Raw genomic sequence first — 21,558 nt, 5'->3', positions numbered from 1 at the left:
CCAACAATTGTATCCTTTATGTTCCCATTGTTACAATGAAACCATTTATTCTTTTGCATACCAGGGCCAAGCCACATAAAACAAACTACCCGTAGACTTCAGAGTAAAGGACACTTATTTCATTCAACTGTGCTCTTGAAACTGACCTAATTTTGATGATTTAACAACTTTGTTTACTTCCATAATTTGAGTCTGCATTTATTTTGATTTTGCAATTTTCTGTTGCTTGTATTTTGTAATCTTTTTGTTATGTATTTTTTTGTGTCATCTAATACTGTAAAGTGCTTAAAGCTCTTAAAGGTGAGGTGCTCTACTAAATACGTATTATTATTATCATCATCATTATTATTATGTCTGCTATCTTTATAAAATAAACCAGAAGTGATTTGTTTGTAAATACCATGTGGTGTTTTCCAGGAGATAATAATCATCAAATGGTCCACTGCCTCAACATTAAACAATTTGTGTGGAGTTGATATGCCGTACTCCAAGACGACCAACAACTAACAAACTCAATGTGTACTATACCTTGGGTCACGCTACCAGGCAAAGTGGGCAAATAAGTCGCCTAAAACATACAAACTTAGCCTTGTTCTGTTAGGAAAGTGAAAACAACTTTGCACTGTGATGTTGTTTTTTTAAGTACATTGACCAACTAGTTTTTCAGATGCCCCCTTGCCTCAGCCAGGTTAGTTCTAGTGTTGTGTTGTACTGAAATGTATTTGTCAAGCCGTCAGTAGCTGGTGCTGATATCAATTATGCCGACAAACTCTTGCACATTAACAGGCATGTTTTCAGAGGCATAGGTCTCGCTAGGATTTTAAAACTAGAAGTCCAGGACTCCCCTTTTGGTAAAAATAGGAGTCCCACCATCAAAAGTTGCAGTCCCTTCTTTCCTACAGAATCAACAGACGTGAGTGCATCTATTTTTATATGGAGAGGTTTTCGTAATGTAATCACTCACTATAATATAGCTTCATTACAACAGTCCATTGACAGGATTGCAAATTTATGGTTTATTTATTTGTATATGTACTTGTAGTAATTTTAGGCAAATAAATAGTATCTGATTTGCTGTTTTTTCCCCGTATTTTCGCAAATACGTGTCAAGTCAGAAAACAGCTTAGACCTTAAAGCGCATCTCGCGAGTTCCACAACACAGCATTGTCCCATAAATTTCTGACCTACATAATTTGCATTTCAAAGTTAAATCTTTAATAAAATAATATATAGGCTTTGGTTTCAATAATTTGTATATTTTTTTCTCAATATATTTGCCCGATGATTTAAGAAAACAGACAATCTAATAAATTGGTACATCCCAGACTTAGCAAAATCTGCCATTATTTCCCATTAGGCCTACTGGTTCACTTACAGTTTCAAACTAATTTTATGACGAAATCGTGTACAAAAGGCAGTTAATATATATCCAGATCACTGATTCTGATCTTAAAACACAAGTTTGTTTGCTTTATCATCAAAGGATAGCATGCAGAAAATTGATAGTTGCTACATTACTCGGAAAAGCGTTAATGGTCAATCAGCTATCAAAACATAATGCTTGTGAATAGGCAAGAGTTTGTTTGTCAACATAATTGATATAAAAACTAGGCCTAGCTACTGATGCCTTGATGAATACATTTCACTACAATGCTAGAACTAACCGGACTAAGGCGAGGGACATTTAAAAAATGGTATGGTCAGTCAACGTACCATTTAAATAATCACAGTGCGAAGTCGTTTTCGCTTTCCTAACAGAAGGCGAAGTTTACATTTTTAGGCGACTTGTCACCCACTTACGAATGGCATTTTGTCTAAGTCTCAACATGTCTTGATTCTGAGGACATGTGCACTGCTTATTCCGCTACATTCGGAAATGAACACAATAATGAAAGCTAAAGTTGTTTATTTGATGTACTTTTATAAATGACCACATGTACATCTCTGGGTCTGCCTCTGAATTCAGTCACTGTAAATATCAGTACATTTTCCCACCTGGCCGCCAGTCAAAGCCTTTCATCTTAACGCCCAGCTAATGCATCATGTTCTTTTTTATGTACTCTTATAAAATGGCAGCATGTATGTACATCAAGGGGTCTTTCAGTCAATAAATTCTGTCATTGTGCCGCACACCTATTACATGCGTACGGACGACTCCCGCCTCTGTGATTTTCTGCATCCCAGATCAAAAATTAGTGTCCAAATACGTGTAATTAAGTGTTTCCAAGATCTCTGTGAGGCCTCGCTAGGATTTTAAACTAGAGTCTAGAAGTCCCATTTTGGTAAAAATACTTGTGAATGTCATTTTGTCCAAGTCTCAACATGTCTTGATTCCAAGGTCATGTGCACTGCTTATTCCGCTACATTCGGAAATGAACACAATAATGAAAGCTAAAGTTGTTTATTTTGTGTACTTTTATACATGACCACATGTACATCTCTGGGGCTTTCTGCATCTGAATTCAATCACCGTAAATATCAGTAATTTTCACATCCAGCCACCAGTCAAAGCCTTTGAACTTGCTGCCCAGCTATTGCATCATGTTCTTTTGATGTACTCTATAATGGCAACATGTACATCAGGGGGTCTTTCAGCCAATGAATTCTGTCATAGTAAATATCAGTACATTTTCACACCCAGCCGCAGTCAAAACCTTTGAACTAGCCGCCCAGCTATTGCAATTATGAAAATGCAATTATATAGGTCAGAAACATGACAATGCTATGTTGTGGAATTCGCAGAGCGCTGTAAGCCCAAGTTCAAAAAGTTCTTTTCTGATTAGATTTTCTGATTTGATTCGTATTTGTGAAAATACAAAAAAGCAGCAAAGCGAATACTATCTAACCAATGCCAAAAATTACTAAAAATATGTCGACAAATAATAAAACCATAAATTTGCAATCCAATCAATGGAATGTTGAAATTAAGCTATATAAAGTTAGTGCATATATTGTGAAAATCCTTCCTTTTAAAAATCGATGCACTTGCATGTCTGTGTCAATTCAGTTTAGTTCATATACCGACTATATATCTGTAATTTTATGCATTTCAGTGTGTTATGCATGAATCGTTATGGTAATATTTTATCCAAACAAATTAGGACAAACAGTAAGATCTGAAGACATGCGTGCATTTGCCCTCATTTAGATGGTACAGGGGTTGTTTCAAACATGTTTAGAAATCTTTCAAGTGTCATTATTGTGAACTTTTAGAAAGTTTACAAAAATTTTTTTTTTATTAACTTGCAATTCCAATAATGTAATCTGGTTACTCCGTTAAAATTCATTACAATGTAGTTTGTATTATTCTCTTTTAAAGTCATATGGCCAAAATAACTATTCTACCTGAAAATAAGGTACTGCTTAAATCAGATGTTAAATAAAAATGTGAATAGAGGACATAATAATTCAAGTAAGAGAACATACGCATATATATATATATATATATATATATATATATATATATATATATATATATATATATATATATTGTGTTTCTTGTTTTGCTTCCACTTTTCCCTGTTGAGCTCTCACTTCTTCCTGTCCAAAAGAAGTCACTTCTCCCTAAAATTTAAGTCTAGCTTGACCCCTGCTATACGTATAGTCCATTCTCCAAAGCAAAAAGAATGATTCTTCAAAGAGTGAATGCATAAATGAAAACTTACGAGTAGAAACATTAGAAATGGCAGGACTGCTGGGTTCTGTGCTGCGTCCCCTCTTGCTTCTACGAGGAGTGGTTGGTGCAGACATTGTTTACCTGAAAGACATATCCAATTAAAGGTACTACAAAACCAAGATTTATGAAACTGAAAACACTGATTTCCTTCGGTAAATCAATGGATTACCTTTACAGGCCTATTTTGATGCAATGTAAAATTGAGAAAAGAAAGTGTCCATCTAAATGTTACACTCGAAGCAGAACCATTTTGATATGGTTATATATATTATGAACCTAGTGCTGATTCAAGAGTTTTATTCCTGGGAAAGCGCGCTTTATTATATTAGACTGTAGTGAGTGCATCCCAAGCTGGCGCTCAGTGTCAAGACAATAACATTTTCAGTGATTGACATAATAACAGGGTTCCTCCAGACTTGACAAAAACAAATTCCAAGACTCCAATACTTTCTCAGGGCCATTTCACTTTGTCAAGTAAATCAATACAAAAAAAGATATATCTTAACCCTTTACCTCATTGAGCATAGTGACAAAGTGCAGCTCGCTATACACAGAACACAGGTTACCTAGTCGACCGCATACGCATAGCTTGCCTGTGAACTATTAAGCAATGTAGTGTATGTTACGTTTAACAGCAATTTGAACCATTTTACATTTTTGGTACACATCTATTACATGTGGAACAATTTAAGAGTAAAGTCCGATTGTTATAGCTGTGTAATTATTTATCACGGAAGAATTTATGTGCTTTAAAATCTGGAGAGAATTCGTTCACCGTCATGTCAGTGAGGCCATGTGACCAACCGTAGAGCTGCCATTTCTCATACTCGAAATTTACAAGTTTTTCATCTGTGTCTACATCACTAAGTCATCTAAATTTGATAATTTATAAAAACTAATTGCAGCCTATATCAATATCAGAGCCTTTACCTAGGTTATTGAATCTTTCATAGTTGTGATTCTGATCATGAAAACTTCGTAAGTACTGAATGAAATTCGCGACCGCCATTTTGGAGAGTGGAGATTACGACCCAGTTACTTTAAATAGCAGATATCGACCAGTACATAAACAGTGACCACGTGATCTGACGTAATTGTCATTCACAGAAATGAATGTAGTATCTAATAAGGGGTTTTCCCCGAAGGTGACGCTACGAAAACCGGCTTAAAAGGGCTGATGTTTACAGCAGACGTCAAAAGGCGCTTCTATGGGACTTTTGTAGAAGCGTCAAAAGTCGCTTCGATGCGACTTTTGTAGAGGCGTCCAAAGACGGTTGTATGAGGTAATGGGTTAATGTAAAATAACTAAGAAGTTAAAAACAAATTTTTCAATATGTAAATTTTTGTAATCGGTTAAAAAGATGCACCTCTCCCTCTGTAACTCGCACACAACTGGGTCCACAAACACAGACCGCATTAAAAGCAAGGGTGCAAGTTATTGAAGGACCTCTGAATATTGGAAAAAATTGCTTAGACATGGACAAAACCGCAGTGGTTGGGAACTGGGCTGTTCAGTGACTTAATCCTCGTTTTACAATCACATCGATAAAATTGTTAATAACATGCTTTTTTCAAATGAAGTTGTTCTTTTCTTCTGTATAAATAACAGTTTTAGCATGTGAAAGAACTGGTTTTAACAACCATCACGTGTACACGAAAACATCTGTGTATTATGTCATTGCTTTTAGTTTTGTTGATTAGTCTGGTTCCCAGAGTGGTATTTAATATTATAATGCCAAGTCGGGAGTACAGGAGCAGGAAACTAGACTACCTGTTGATACACCACCAAACAAGAGTCCTTTTCTTGAAAAACTGACTTCATTTATTTTGTGAGACAACTGTCTATGTCAAAACTCAATTTTTGTATTGTTCATTTAGTACAATATTGATTTCATGATACAGTAGTCCCCCTCTTATAAGGCCATCCCTAATGCAGCAGGGAAGTGGCCTTATAATGCGGGTAGCCTTTCTAGAGGGGGATGACAAATGCGAATAGTAAATACATATGAAAAAAGTCACAAGTACATTTAATTTTAAATATTTAATATTTTGATTAAAAAATCATATGCATGATGTGAAATAAAAGTAAAACAAACTTTGTCATCATTTTCAAAAGAATGCTATGAATAACCATTGATATAGTTTTAAAACTGTCTTTATAATTATGTTACAGTTCACATCATCTGTCACTTTGTTGGTAAGTCTAAAAAACAAACCAGTGTTGTCACATTAAAAATATCCATGCTGTCATATCCCCTGCATATATCGTTTAGTCTTTTGTTCCAATCTTCGACAACTTCATTATTAACATCAGCTGATTCGCCGCTAATGACAGAACACTTGATATTGTGTCACACTTGAAATCTGTGCAACCACCCGTTACTTGCGGTAAAGTCGTCATATTCCAATTCAACTGACAAACTTCTTGCTTTTTCTTGTCTTTCAAATCAGAATACAAACATCTCCTGGCTCAAACAATCTTCCTTTCTCCGTCCATTTCACCTTTCCACTTCTGCAGAATTGTTTCATTATCTTTCACGATATTGTTTATCTTAGTCTTCGCGATGTTAGTTTTCTGCAAGGATCCTCGACGACCCCCCCGTCAGTTGAATTACTTTCACGTTCTCCTCTAAACTGAGAATTTTTATTTTCCTCGATGACATGTTGATCTTTTTGCAGTAAGTTATTCATGTTGCCAACTACAATACTGATAAAACAATTTTGCATGCATCTAAACAAATTGCCATGTGTTTTTAAAGGAAGTGATCTTGTCACGTGATTCGCTAGTCACAGTCTGGTACCCTATTGTTTTTATACATTTCTTGAAACTAAGTGAGAGAAGCCAAAATGGCTTCGATATGTACCATTAACATCACGCAGATTTGACCTCGCGGCCGCTAGGATTCGTAATTTTGACAATTATTGTCAGTAGTAATAGCCACTGATTACCAAAGTGAACAAGCTCAACATCTTACTAAGGGAAGCCATAAAGGCTATTAAACCATTTTCCTGCTGACTTGGGTATTGTACATCGATACTGCCACTTCGCAGCTGTTACTACTGTTCGATAATTGTAATCTTAACAATTATAAGAGTGACTAAACCGGACATCTTATTGTAACACAGCAGTAAGGCTAACTGGATTACATGTACATACCCTTTTGTATGGATTAAAATTTGAGTCTTTCTCGGTTTTTATGGAATAAATTTGGCTTCTCGTGAGGCGTAAATGATATAATATTAACCTTAGTGGTAAATGTACTTTACTCAACACTGCTTTCAGTAACGAAAACCTGACATCGGGAAACAGAAATGGGATTACTTAACACACAATATGAATAAAATACTGGTTCTGGATACATATTCAAATAAAATGCGGCTGCTTGTGAGGGGTAAATTTTATAATTTTGCACTAATATGCTGGGCGCGTTAGCTGGGTGGCCTTTCGCGAGGGGTACTTTTGAACACAAACTCGTCGGTGCCAATGGATTCTGGCCGTAAGGAGCGGGTGGCCGCTGGTCAGGGGGGCCGTTCAAGAGGCGGACTACTGTAGTACAATATTGATTTCATTGGAAGAAATAGTGAACCTTCTTATCATCCACAAGGATATGTCTAAGTGCCAGGAAATCTCTGAAACTCACTTGCCCACTATGGTCCGTGTCTGTGAAACCAAGCTCTTTATTTTACAAAGTATCTGTGTCGCTTGGTTGTCTTGCTATCTTTGATCACAATTATGAATCAGTCGTTTAATTTAAGGTAGTTTAATTGTTACATACACAATAACATTTATAACAGTGTTAAATTGATTAACGGAAACGAATTTAACCATCATCCGACAGGGGCCACTAGATTTTAAGTATGTAGGATTTGCATGCCCTTTTAATTTTTCTTTTATTCCACCTACTTTTGATTCAAAATACATAATTAATGTGATAATACAAAGGAGGCCTGGTTTTAATACACCGCAAGAATACAACAAATACTTATCAAAACGGCAATTAATTAGGTTATGCATGCCGAAAAAGCTGCTACGGTAGATTGACACATTTTGGGTTTAAATACAAATTGCATTTATGATGATTACACTTAAAAGAAACTAAAAGATAGAATTAAATTACAAATTTCGCTTAATAAAAATTATTTTATTGGCTTTTAAATATTAATGTACAGCCTACACTGGCGTGACATTTTCATTAATCAAAATGTCTTTGAATATATTTAATTACGGTGTACTAAGAATATCGTTTGGAAAATAAAAGTAACCAATAATATGACTTTTGGTTAAAAGTTGATACCTTCAAAACGATTAGAATTTCCCGGTCCGATATACCGTTTTCGAACCTAAAATGAGCAATATATCAAAGTGTCAGTTAACAAATATGATCGCAGTTTTCTTAAGTTCTAAAACTAGGGATAATTTGGGGTGGGGTGGGGTATTTTCTGGTTTAAAAAAGTGGGATCCATGCCTGACCCCGTGTTGTAAGCGGGTTATCAAGAGAGTGGTGTAATAAGAATCTTGAATGAAACAAAGCTATTTAGACACTTTCTTCAATATATATTTTTCATTTCATTAAAGAAGTATGCTTCAACTTGACCCGATTTTGGCATTCCCCGCTTCCATCCCATTTCACCCAAATGAAATGTAGGCCAACAAAGCTTGAAAACAGGTCCATTTTCTTGTGAGAGAATTTGAATTTATTATATAAAAAAAGACATAAGAGTAAGTAACCTGAATAAAACATTACGACTTTAATTTGTAGAAAAGCTTCATTAAGGGCCGACAAGAGAGTGGGATATTCCCAATTTTTTTACTTTCGTTAGAATGTTATAATCTGAATATACCTACCCTTTTGTCTGTACCCTCTACCAATTTCAATAATGGAAATCTTTAGCATGATAAAAAAGTATACAAAACTCAATTCATTCACTGATTTATAATTTCTATCTTGAATGTGACCAAAGTGGCCCTGACACTAGCATTCTCTGCGCTTTTCAATACTAATATGGCATCATGTTGTGTACACTGAGTGCGAGCTGATTTCCCCAGACAGCATTGTGATGTAGTTCAACCTATTCAGTAACTGCCAGATAATTCTGTAAATTACCATAATGTTTAAGTTTATAGTTAAATCCCTTTGCACACATGTACATAGAAATTACAATGCTTGTTATATCCATGTGAAAGGCAAATTTGTAGTTGTCAGTTTTCCTTTGCTTGATTCGACATTGTAAATACTGGAAGTAGATGACATAGTATTTTCCTTCCATGTATATACATGTGTAATCATGCATACACCCCTTAGCTATAAATGGACTTGTCCATGAACTGGAAATGACTGGCAATGCAGATGATAATGGTGTCAGGATGCCACCAGGGCATAATCAGGTTTGAAACTATAAATCAATAATGAACCAAGTTCTAAGCATCTTTTATCATTTGTGTTTTTTGTTTTATTTAAGTTGGAAGGGGGGTGGGGGTAAAAATTGGGAGATGTATTCAGTTTATAGCCGACATCAAAACACGCTACACAGCGCAGTTACTTAAGCAGTAAAACCTAAACACCCAAAACATAAATATCAGGGTCAAGGTCTTACACTGTAGGATTAATGTCACAGGACACAACTGAAGGAAATGGAACAGCACTCTATAATTTTTAGCCATTTTTTCACAATCACAATACCATCCTACTCTAGTATCATAGCAACAGAACAATTTAAAAAATTCTTCATAGAAACAATTGTCGACTGGAATTAGTCCTACAATGTAAGACAGCACATGTTGGTTTTGTTTTAGTGCTATGTCTTACTATCCAAATAACGACTTTGTATAGTGTGTTTGAATGAGTAGTCAAAGATCAGGAATATCTCACACATTTGGCAGCATATATTGACACTCTTCCACTAATTTATGTGTAATTAATATATTTATTCTGCTGTCTTTATCCTGATGGAATGAAAATATGACACTAGTCAAGGTATGCCGAAGTAGGTTCATGTGGCGGATATGTTTCTTGAACGAAACAAAACGTTGGTTTACAGTTCCAATAGGCAAAATATATTTTTATTTGTTTCATTAACCCTTTACCTCATAGAGCATAGTGACAAAGTGCAGCACGCTATAAACAGAACACCTGTTACCCAGTCGACAGCATACGCATAGCCTGCCTGTGAACTGTTAAGCAATGTAGCAATGTAGTGTATGTTACGTTTAACAGCAATTTTAACCATTTTACGTTTTTGGTACACATCTATTATATGCGGAAAAATTTAAGAGTAAAGTCCGATTGTTACAGCTGTGTGATTATTTATTACGGAAGAAATTGTTATGTGCTTTAAAATCTGGAGAGAACTTGTTCACCATCATGTCAGTGAGGCCGTGTGACCAACCGTAGCTGCCATTTCTCATACTCAAAATTTACAAGTTTTTCGTCTGTGTCTACATCACTAAGTTATCTGAATTTGATAATTTATAAAAACTAATTGCTGCCTACATCAATATCAGAGCCTTTACCTAGGTTATTGAATCTTTCATAGTTGTGATTCTAAACGTGGAAACTTTGTAAGTACTGAATGAAATCCACGCCTGCCATTTTGGAGAGTGGAGATTACAACCCAGTTACTTTAAATAGCAGATATCAACCAGTACATAAACAATGACCATGTGATCTGACGTAATTCATTCGCAGAAATGAATGTAGTATCTAATTAGGGGTTTTCCCTTAAGGTGGCGCTACAAAAACCAGCTTAAAATGGCTGATGTTTACAGCCGACGTCAAAAGGCGCTTCGATGCGACTTTAGTAGAGGCGTCCAAAAATGGTTGCATGAGGTAATGGGTTAAAGAATATTTAAACTTAACCTGAATTCAGCATTCCTGGCTTTCATCGCTTTCCAGTCAAATGAAATGTAGGCCAACAAAACTTGAAAACAGGTCCATTTCTTTTGTGAGAATTTGAATTTATTGGAGAAAAGACATCAGAGTGAGTAAAGTCTGACTAAAACATTATGACTTTACTTTGTAGAAATGCGCCGTTAGTTTAGTTGCCAGTTGTGTGAAATATTCCTGACAATTTGACTTTCGATACTATGTTAATCGACATCAAAACACACTACAAAGCGCTGTCAAATAGGGAGTAAAAACCCTGACGCCCAAAACAAATATCTGCGTCAAGGTCTTACATGTAGGACTACATAAACATTCAGATTCCACCACTCGTACTAAATAGTGCATTACCATTAGCCCCGAAGTCTTTTCATTATCATTTCTAACCAGATTATCGCCCGGGGATCTCTAACAGTGTCATCTTGTTCGCGCTTCAAAGCAAATTGAGCTACACCCGCCGATTTCATTCGCGATGCAAACTATTGTCTATACAATACACATAATATTTACTATTAGTGTCAATGAACGAGCCCAGATACCGGTAATTGTAAAAGCTAAGAATCGGTAATTTTTTAAAATGTGTCAGTTACATATTTTTTGCTAAAAAGTGTTTAATACCCTTATTTTACCTGTTTAACTAGTCTTTCAGTTCGATTTTCGTTCGTAAGTACCACAAAGCTCTCTGTTTATTATACCACGTGCTTAAAAAGCGCGGGAATTTGGATGCCGGGTGATTTCCTGAATTACGACAATCTAGTTTTTCATATCATCAATTTTTATATAACATTTTGAATAATAGCGACAGAAAATAATAAATTCATTGACAAAAACATATAATTTTGCATTGTTCTGTTATTTAACAAGAAATGTAATTAATATATGAAACGACATATTAGAACAAATTACAAGAAAACCCATGCTTCCGGGAAAAAGTAAACACTGAACACTACGTAAATCATGTTTTTCAATAATTTTGCTAAGTTTTCTGCAAGAACAAATACATTTATTAGACAAAAAGTATCAGTTTGTCAAAGAGAAAACGGAATAATGCTGTTGAAAACCAATGTCTCTAATATGACAAATAAGAGAGCGTGCTCTCATTCATCGAAAACAGATAACACATCACGTAATGACAATACAGATAGCCTCGAGAAGAGCCACTCTGAACCATCCATCTCCCGACGAATGCAGAGAAGACTTACGAAGAAAACTGAGGTTGAATCAAATAAAGATTTAAAAAGTGAAAGCTCACAAAAAGTTATTCAGACTCGGAGTGGTGGACGACGTTTAAGGGTGTCCAATCCAAGTGCGGATAGTCCTCGGGTAAAGGAATTACAGTCTGTAATGGACACCATGTCAGCAAGAGAGATATCTGAAGAAAAATTAGATTTTCCTTCTGATTTTGAGGATTACAGTAAATGGAAAAGAGTGCAGTCGAGTAAGGCATACAGGCCAAAGGTCAACCCAGCTTTAACATCAATTTTACTTTTTCCAGGGCAAGGAAGTCAGTATGTTGGAATGGGAAAAAGGCTACTCCCTTACCATGGCGTCCAAGAAATGTATAACAAAGCAAGTGCTATTTTAGGCTATGACTTGTTAAATCTGTGTTTGAATGGTCCACAGACTGAATTAAACCGTACTGTGGTGTGTCAGCCCGCAGTCATGGTGACATCACTAGCAGCTCTTGAAGTTTTGAAAGCAACTGATCCAGAGGTATATACAGTGAAGTTATTTACTGTAAATCAATTCACTCCATCCACTCATCACTTAGTTAAATCCATTATTCATAATATGCATCTGCAGTACACCCAACTGTGCAAGGCATGATTTGTGCAGGAGTGTCATTAGTTTTGATCATGCAGATATTCCAGCTGCTCACTAGTAATTAACCTTTTGCCTCATACAAGCGTCTTTGGACGCCTCTACTCCATTCGCATGGAAGCGCCTTTTGACGCCTCTGCAAGATTCGCATAGAAGCGCCTTTTGACGCCTGCTGTAAACATCAGCCATTTTGAGCTAGTTTTCGTAGTGCCACCTTCAGGGAAAACCCCCCATTACATACTACATTCATTTCTGCGAATGACAATTACGTCAGATCACGTGGTCGCTATTCATGCACTGGTCGATGTCTGCTATTTAAAGTTACTGGGTCGTAATATCCACTCTCCAAAATGGCAGCCGCGGATTTCATTCAGTACGTACGAAGTTTTCACGATTAGAATAACAACCACGAAAGATTCAATAAATTAGGTAAAGGCTCTGATATTAATGTAGGCAGCAATTAGTTTTTATAAATTATCAAATTCAGATGACTTAGTGATATAGACGCACACGAAAACCTTGTAAATTTCGAGTATCGGAAATGGCAGCTACGGTTGGTCACGCGGCCTCACGGACATGACGGTGAACGAGTTCTCTCAAGATTTTGAAGCACATAAAAAAATTCTTCTGTGGAAAATAATTACACAGCTATAACAATCAGACATTACTCTTAAATTTGTCCACATATAATATATGTGTACCAAAAATGTAAAATGGTTAAAATTGTTGTTAAACGTAACATACACTAAAATGCTTAACAGTTCACAGGCAGGATTTCATTCAGTTCTGACGAAGTTTTCACAAGTAGAATCACAACCACGAAAGATTCAGTAACTAAGGTAAAGGCTCTGATATTTATGTAAGCAGCAATTAGTTTTTATTGATTATCAAATTCAGATGACTTAGTGATGTAGACGCAGACGAAAAACATGTAAATTTCGAGTATGGGAAATGGCAGCTACGGTCGGTCACGCGGCCTCACGGACATGACTGTGAACGAGTTCTCTCATGATTTTGAAGCACATAGAATATTCTTCCGTGAAAAATAAGTACACAGCTATAACAATCGGACTTTACTCTTCAATTTTTCCATATATAATAGATGTCTACCTAAAACGTAAAATGGTTAAAACCACTGTTAAACGTTAACACCACTACATTGCTTAACAATTCACAGGCATGCCTATGCGGATGTGGTCTGCTAGGTAACAGGTGTTCTGTTTATAGCGTGCTGCACTTTGTCACTATGCTTTATGAGGTAAAGGGTTAATAAGCTTATATTAACAGACATTTGTGTGTGGTAGGTATGCCCAATACATGTATGCTTCTGGGAGGGGACTGCAACTATTGCTGGTGGGATTGTTCTTTTTCCCAAAATGGGAGTCTTGGTCTCCTAGTTTTAAAATCCTAGTGAGACATTTGTGTGTGTGTGTGTGTATGTATGTATGTTTCATTCTCCTGTTTGAATTGTGCTATTTTTCAGCATGCATATCTGCATTTAACACTGGTTTTAGGCAATATTTTATTTTTCAATATAAACTTTCTGAATTGTATGTAATTCAAGAGTCATGCTGCCAGGTGAAGTGGGTGACTAAATAGCCTAACAAATGTAAACTTTGCCTTCCGTTGGGGGAACATTTAATGAATGACCATCCGTTTTAAGATGCTTCCTCATCTTGGCCAGGTTTGCTCCAGTGTTATGTTATATAGCTCAAGGCAAAATGTAGGCTTCAAGCCATCAAATAGCAGACATGATTTTTCTCTGTTTTAAAGCAGAATTCCACTTTTCTCCTGACTTGAACCTGATTTTTCTTGATAAACCGGTATTTTTTTTTTTATCATCTCTGATCTGGTTTTTTTTAAAGTGTCTGTTCAGTCCCATTCCGCAATGATCCTTGTAACATATTTGTTCCATATATTAGTTAGCCCACGACTCTCGTAAAGAGTATTCTGATTGGTAAAAAGTTTAATTCATCCAATGAATCTTCTTGTAATGGAAACTGATGGCAATGGAAAGAAGAAGCATGCCTGCAAAAAATGGCATCCTGAGTTGTTGAGAGAGACCATGACATGAGAAGTTTCGATAAAGGTTTAAAAAACATATGGAAATGGGAATGGCTGGAGCAAAAAGTCGATGGAAATTTAGTTGGTCAGTTTATAAGAAAACTGAACGCTAGAGGACTGGCATTTTGTGACCTCTGCTTTATGGTAATCGTGGTTGGATGTGTTTGGAACAGCACCTACAAAAGAAGCTGCATACAAAAAAAATTGAAGCTCAGAAGGCATCTGGAAAAAGTGCAATTAATTACTATAAGAAGAAAGATTTCTTGCATGAGAGAACAGATGTAGCTCTCTGTCATATGCGCACTATATGTTGCCAATACAAGCACCAGCTTCAAAGGAAAAAGGCTCTCATTGAGAAGGAAATGAAACAAATTCACATTGAACCAAAAATTCAGTCAAAAAGAAGGCTAAAGAAATCTTTGCCAAAGCCAGACCTGACAGTTCTTAAGATTTTGCCGTAAGTCTTACGAAAATAACACTAAAATTATGGACTTGTGGAATGATGGCAAAAAGTATGGAAAATATGATTGTTTTTTTCTGTTCCAGATATTTTTTTACTGGTTTGTTCCAGATCCAGATTTTCATATTAGACTCCGTGTTTGAATTCGGAGTTTATTCATAGACTGAGTGGATTTTATTTGGGAACCAGACTAACCATACAGTGATACCTCAGATGCTTTAAACCTGTCTGTTTTGTTCTTGAGAAGCATGCATCTGATCTAGACTTTGTTTTTTGTTTTGTTATCCGGTCGTCTGAAAATGTCTTCCAAGGTATCACAGTACCAATTGTTTTTCCATATACCTCAGTGCTAATGTTTTGTGAAATAAATATACTTTTTATCCTACCTCACCATGCACGTCACACACTGTCATAGAGAACAATGCTAGATTGTCAATTTGACAAGGACAAAACCAGGTACTCCGTTGCATTTAGGAGAGATAACTCTGCTGGAACTAGACAGGGGTAAGAGTTATCTAGTCACAACAGACAGTTTCAGCCATGTGTACCACATTTTAAAAAATCATAAAAAATACAAAATATGATCTAGATATGAATTAACATAATCTCACATTTTGCCAAGAGGCACAACTTTTTGTTAAGCCTGACAGAAAGTACAACTCTTACATAATGCACCACTAGGGCATAACCGATTAGCATTTTTCTACTGATTTCCGATTCCGGATTTTGGGCATGAAATTTTTCCGATTCCGGATACGATTCAATTAATCAGAAATGCTAAATTAAAAGGTTTTTCAAATTAACTTTTTAAACCGTGTTACACACGTTTTGCATATCACAACGATGTCACAAGGGGAAGGATATGGCAGGACTATAGCAAAATGCAACGAAGTTCAAAGCCACAAAGAATCCATGAAATTTTTTATTTTTTTGCCAGTTCCGACCCATTCTTTGTTCAACAATTAGTTGATCTTGCCGCCAGGCTTTTATTTTCCCGCCTTAATCATTTATGTCGGCAAGCGGCCAGTTCCATCCTGTACTTTATTCAACAATTAGTTGATCTTGCCGCCATGCTTTAATGTCACGGTCAAATAAAAATAAAACAGGCTTTTGTTTGGTCCTATAAAGTTGGCCTCTTGCGGAATCATTTTCTTTTAATACCTCATTAGCATGTGTCAATGTATTCAATATTATGCCTTCATTATTGAGGATGTTGACATAAACGGGTAGGACTGTATTATATATTTTAATAAATTTAAATCTTTCGGTCTAACTCAAGTATTATCGTTTCACCCCGTTGTGTTGACCATATTGGACTTTTCTGACTTCTTATTTAACTTTATTAACGCACTATCGAATGACACGCAGTGTTAGACACGGTGCTATAGAAATTCAACTTTATTATTTTTATTATCCGAATCGGTCGTTCCTGCCTTGTCCGACTCTGATTAATCGGAAGTTCATACTATCCAGTGGAATCCGATTTCCGGATCAAAAGTCGGTTATGCCCTATGCACCACCCACCTGGACTTGTGCAGTTGGTACCATTATACCCCAAACGAAAATGCTTCAAAGGTAGAGAGGACAACCAGCCTCATAAAAAGCTGAAACAGTGGTTGCAAAAGTATAAAACAGATTACTAAGATATTTGGTCATGCTTAGAAAAAGTATTAAAAGGTGTCCATTAAAACGTTATGTCATGTTGATTTGAACATTTCCCACGGTGGGTGAGATGACTGTCGCCGACACGTGAATTTTAAAAAAACATACAGAATACGTTGCAATGAAATCAAGCTGTAAGTCACTGATCTCTATGGGATTTAGATCTGCAATGCCAGAAACTGAATTGGATGTCATTAAGGCCGAAGTATATTTTAAAAAAGTTTTTGGTTGAGCATAATGTTGCAATTGCTGCATCTGACCATGCTTCTAAACTGTTCAAGTGCATATTTCCCAAATCGTCAGTAGCAAAGAGTTATCAGTGTGGCAGAACAAAAACTACTGCTGTTGTATTACAACAGTGCAAGTCAATACAGGAAGGCATTGTTAACAATATTTCATCCCAACCTTTCAGTATAGCAATTGATGGTAGCAGTGATTCTGAGAAGCTGTACCCAGTTGTTGTTAGATATTTTGGTAACACAGATGGGGTTGTAACTGAAGCACTTTTGTCAGTTCCAGCAAATGATGGAGCCTCTACTGGGGGAAAATATTTTCACATTATTAGGTGATGACTTGAAAAAGAGAAATGTAAGTTGGAATAACCTTTGCCTTTGAATGAGATAATGCTTCAGTGATGACAGGTTGCAATAAAGGTGTATTTGGACATATAACTACAGTGAATCCCTCAGTGTATATGAGTGGATGTTCATGCCATTTGATATGTTTATCAGCCAAAAAGGGGGCTGATATGCTGCCTATTAGTTTTGATGACTTATTAGTGGACTTATATTATTTGGATAAAAGTGTGAATAGACAAATGGAAATGAAATATCTTCAGACTCTTTGTGGGAAAGAACAGAGAAAAATATTGAAGCGTTGTGTAACAAGATGGTTGTTTCTTGGTGAAGGTATGAAGAGACTGTTGGAACAGTGGGAACCATTACAAATATAATTTGGTAAAGAAACCAAGAAGCAAGAGGTTAAAGGCAAAGAGCTAAAGCCAAAAGTGGGATGTAAGAGAAGGTGTCTAGTTCCAAGGATAAAGTTCCACATGTATCTAGCAATAAAGAAGAAAATAACGACAGTTCCACATGTATATAGCAATAAAGAAGGAAATAACGACAGTTCCACATGCATCTAGCAATAAAGAAGGAAATAACGACAGTTCCACATGTATCTAGCAATAAAGAAGGAAATAACGACAGTGCAGGCACATGCAGTATAGCTTTGAGCTGTGATAAATCTAGAAGTCAGGCTGGTACTACCCTCAAGTCTGCCTCAGCAGGAAGGACGGAGAAAATAAAACCCAACATAGGTTCCTTACAGAAAGCTAAATCAAAGAAATCAGATAAAAAGGCTCTGTCTAGATGTCAGACACCATTGGTTAGAAATGACCGGAAAGGCAGTAAAAAAAGAATCAGTTACAGAGAGGAAAAGGCTATGAGTGTGTGTAAGGATTTGCAGTTCCGGAGGGCGAAGATTTATTGCTTATTTCTAGACCACGTAATTCCATTATTTAACAAGTACAACTTAATCATGCAACAGGAGGAGCCTATGATCCACAAACTTAGAGAAAACATGCTTGAATTATTAAAGCAATTGCTTATCAGACTTGTAAAGGCTACAGAAATTTCACAAGCCAAGGATCTTACTGCATCAGTTATCATGACTGTAAGAAACAAAAGTCAGATGATAAACTTATAGTAGGTTCAGAAACTAGAAAATACTTGGCTGAAAGTAAGTTGTATGGAAGTAGCCTTTGTCAATTCTATAAAGATGTAAGGGAATATTACACAACTGTTTGTTATCACATTGTTAAGAGGTTTCCCTTGAATAATGAACTTCTGAAACACTGTGCAGTTGAAGATGGGTCAAAAAGGATGATGAGTGATTTTAGCAGTGTGATGTATTTCCCATCAAGGTTTATGTGTATGGAACCCAAAGAAACCAACTGGCAAGATGACTTGGAAGCAGAGTTTTTGAATTACCAAGTAGATGAATTGAATCCTGAGATCTTAAACATTAAATGAGTTGACAAGCAATGGGATCTTATTAGTAAACTCAAGGATGCTAATGACCAGTTCAAATACAAATCGTTGTCCAGCATCATGAAGAATGTTCTTATGGTTCCTAATTCAAATGCAGGTTGTGAAAGGGTGTTCTCATTTCTTGCAAAAAGCCACTCAAAATCCTGGTCATCTATGTCATTTGATACCTTGGAAGCAATACTAGTCATGAAAGTGAAGGGGGAGGGAAGAATGCTTCAAAATGGAGTTTGACCAGAAGTTTCTTAGGAAGTGCAAAAGTACCATTTACAAGTCACATCAGTAGCTATATATTGTAAGTTACAACATGGGTATAAACTGTAATGGTTATTCAAATTTTACTTGTTGCCATTACATAATAGTTTTTACACCTTACTGAAAATTGGTCCAACTTACTGAAAAATTTCGACTGACTTACTGAGAATGTCTCTTTTGGGTTGGCAGGTCTGCAAAGCTGCAAAAAGAGCTTGACTGGCATATTCAACAGGTTGTGACCATTGGAGAAAAAGACAAGTGAATGTATGGGATTATTTGTATATAGTTGATGTACTTGGGTGTTTATTTTACAGTTTTGTTATGAAAAGAGAGAAGTACAATATATTTGATGCAAAAATTTAGAAATTACCAGTATTGTGACTTAATTACAGTGTGAACACTGACATGCACATGAAATAACTCAAGCATCAGTATTATTGGAGAACAAATTCATGTAACAATAAATATTTTAAAATTATTCAAGTTGAAATTTTTGTGAAGTTTGTTAATTTTTCAAATGATTATTTTGTTATATATTATGATCATAAGTTGTACCAGGAGCAGTTTTTTATGATTGTAAAATGCATTTTTGTACCCCCAGATTGGGGGCACTTCCCCTTGAGACCCACTTGGGGGTGGGGCCAACCCCCCCCCTTCACATTTTCAGCTTTTTTTGTGGAGTACCAAAATCATGTCTGAAATAGTTTGTGTTGATTTCAGTTGTGTCAACAAACAAACTCTTGCACCTTCATATGCATGTCTTTTGATAGCTGATTGACCATTAACCCTTTCCCAAGAAAGTTGGCAACTTTACTACCCGATTTCCTCAAGTTATCCTTTGATGATTAAAACATACAAACTTGTGTTTTGAAAGTTAAGCTTATGCAAATAGTAGTTTTTGTTTTTAAGAATAGAATTGGTAACATTAATATTTTAACTGCTGCAGGTACATTATTTTCTATATAAAAAATCAATTTGGAAAAGTAAGTAAACCTGTCAAGGTGAAATAATGGCCAACATCGCTGTGTCTAGGAAGTATCACTTTAGTAGATTATCTCTTTTTGTTAACCATTGGGCAAATATATTCAGCAAAATATACAATTCATAGAAAGCAGTCTAAATATTATGTTTTTGAAGATGTAGCTTTAAATGCTATTATGAAGGTCAGAAACTTACAGGACAATGCTGTGCTGTGGAATTTTTGAGACGCCCTTAGGTCACTTCTCCCTGTCCAGCACTCATTTTTGTGAACATATGAAGAAAAAAAACAGCAAAACAAATGCTATTTAACCAATGCATAATGATACACCACGTACGTAGACAACTGATAAAACCTTATATTTGCAATCCTATCAATGGACTTTTGTAATGAAGCTATAAAGTGAGTGGTTACATTACGAAAACCCTTCTTTCTAAAAATAGCTGCACTTGCATGTTGGCTGTGTCAGTTTGGTTGAAAAAACGGTTTAGTTCATTCATATACTGACTTAATTCTTCAGTGTGTTATCTATGAACAGTTACTGTAAAGTTTTATCTGCAACAAAGAATTTACGATGAATAGTATGACCTGAAAGAAGTATGCATTTACTCTCATTTACATGGTACAGAGGTTGTTTCAAACAAGCTTAGAAATCTTTTCAATTGCATTTTTTTATGAACCTTTAGAAAGTAAAAAGAAAAATACTTGATAAAGGGTAGTTGTACAAACTTGCAATTACAATGCTGTAATCTAGTTATTCAGTTAAAATTTATTACACTGTATAGCTTCTGTTGTTCTTTGTTTAAGTCATATTGCCAAAATATACTGCATGAAAATATGATTTTTTAAATATGCACCAAATGTGTTTATAATACATGTATAGATAGAACACAGAAAATTCACGCATACTGGGAAATAGAGGGCATAATTCAGATAAGAGAATGAAAACAACACACACACATGCATATATATATGCATATATATATCTCGTGTGTCATGCCTCACTTCTCCCTGTCCAGCTCTCACTTCTCCATGTTCTGTCCAAAAGGAGAAGTCACTTCTCCCTAAAATTCAAGTCTAGCTTGACTGACATCTGATGTATATTATAAATAAATTTTGTACATGTGTAAAAATTATATTCACATGCAGTGTGTTTTGGCCACATGACTTAAGAGCACTGTAGACACTATACATTGTAATGAATTGTAACTGATAGGAGTAACTAACAGTATTGTAATTGCAAGTTAGTAAAAATGCTTAGTCGGCTATATTTAAACAACCCTTGTAACATGTACATGAGCAAATGCACACATCTTCATGCCATTTTGTTTATCTCAGTATCTTTGCTACTGATAAAACATTAGCTTAACCAGAGATCACACTACCAAGAAAAATGGGTGTCAAAGTCACCTAAAAAAAACTGGGTGGGACATCATGCATCATGTCTTCGGCATGATGCCCCAGTGCTAGACATCACTATAAAATGTCACACTGCAGACATCATAGCGATATAACTGAAACATTGTTAAAGCTACATTAAAAATCCAAATCACACACACACCTTGTCCCTGTCCTCAGCATCAGTCTGCCAACCAAGCTTCCATCTTGGGTCAAGGGTCTGCAACCTTAGCCCTTTCCTTCTCAGGGTAAGTTTGCCAACCAAGCTTCCATCTTGGTTCAAGGGTCTGCAACCTTAGTCCTCTCCTTCTCTGCAT

The 21,558-nt window shown here is 35.9% G+C and overlaps 2 protein-coding genes across 2 annotated transcripts in view; one reads left to right on the top strand and one right to left on the bottom strand.

Annotated features, from left to right (window-relative positions):
• Nucleotides 1-11,279, bottom strand: part of LOC149785819 (DNA replication licensing factor mcm4-A-like) — a 55,262-nt gene extending 43,983 nt beyond the window's left edge. The window contains exons 1-2 of the mRNA XM_089979767.1: nt 11,187-11,279; nt 3,666-3,757 (exon numbers count right to left, since the gene is read on the bottom strand). Coding sequence (XP_089835893.1) covers nt 3,666-3,750 — 85 coding nt within the window. The 5' untranslated portion in view covers nt 3,751-3,757; nt 11,187-11,279. The remainder of the gene's footprint in view (nt 1-3,665; nt 3,758-11,186) is intronic.
• Nucleotides 11,280-11,464: 185 nt separating this feature from the next.
• Nucleotides 11,465-21,558, top strand: part of LOC149785818 (malonyl-CoA-acyl carrier protein transacylase, mitochondrial-like) — a 30,169-nt gene continuing 20,075 nt past the window's right edge. The window contains exon 1 of the mRNA XM_089979765.1: nt 11,465-12,270. Within this exon, the coding sequence (XP_089835891.1) occupies nt 11,515-12,270 (756 nt within the window). The 5' untranslated portion in view covers nt 11,465-11,514. The remainder of the gene's footprint in view (nt 12,271-21,558) is intronic.

This window comes from Sinohyriopsis cumingii, chromosome 13 (genome assembly GCF_028554795.1).
Source record: "Sinohyriopsis cumingii isolate HCF-2022 chromosome 13, ASM2855479v2, whole genome shotgun sequence".
Classification (NCBI taxonomy): Eukaryota; Metazoa; Mollusca; class Bivalvia; order Unionida; family Unionidae; genus Sinohyriopsis; species Sinohyriopsis cumingii.
The sequence above is the reverse complement of the archived record's forward strand: the minus strand, read 5'-3'. Positions and strand labels throughout refer to the sequence as shown.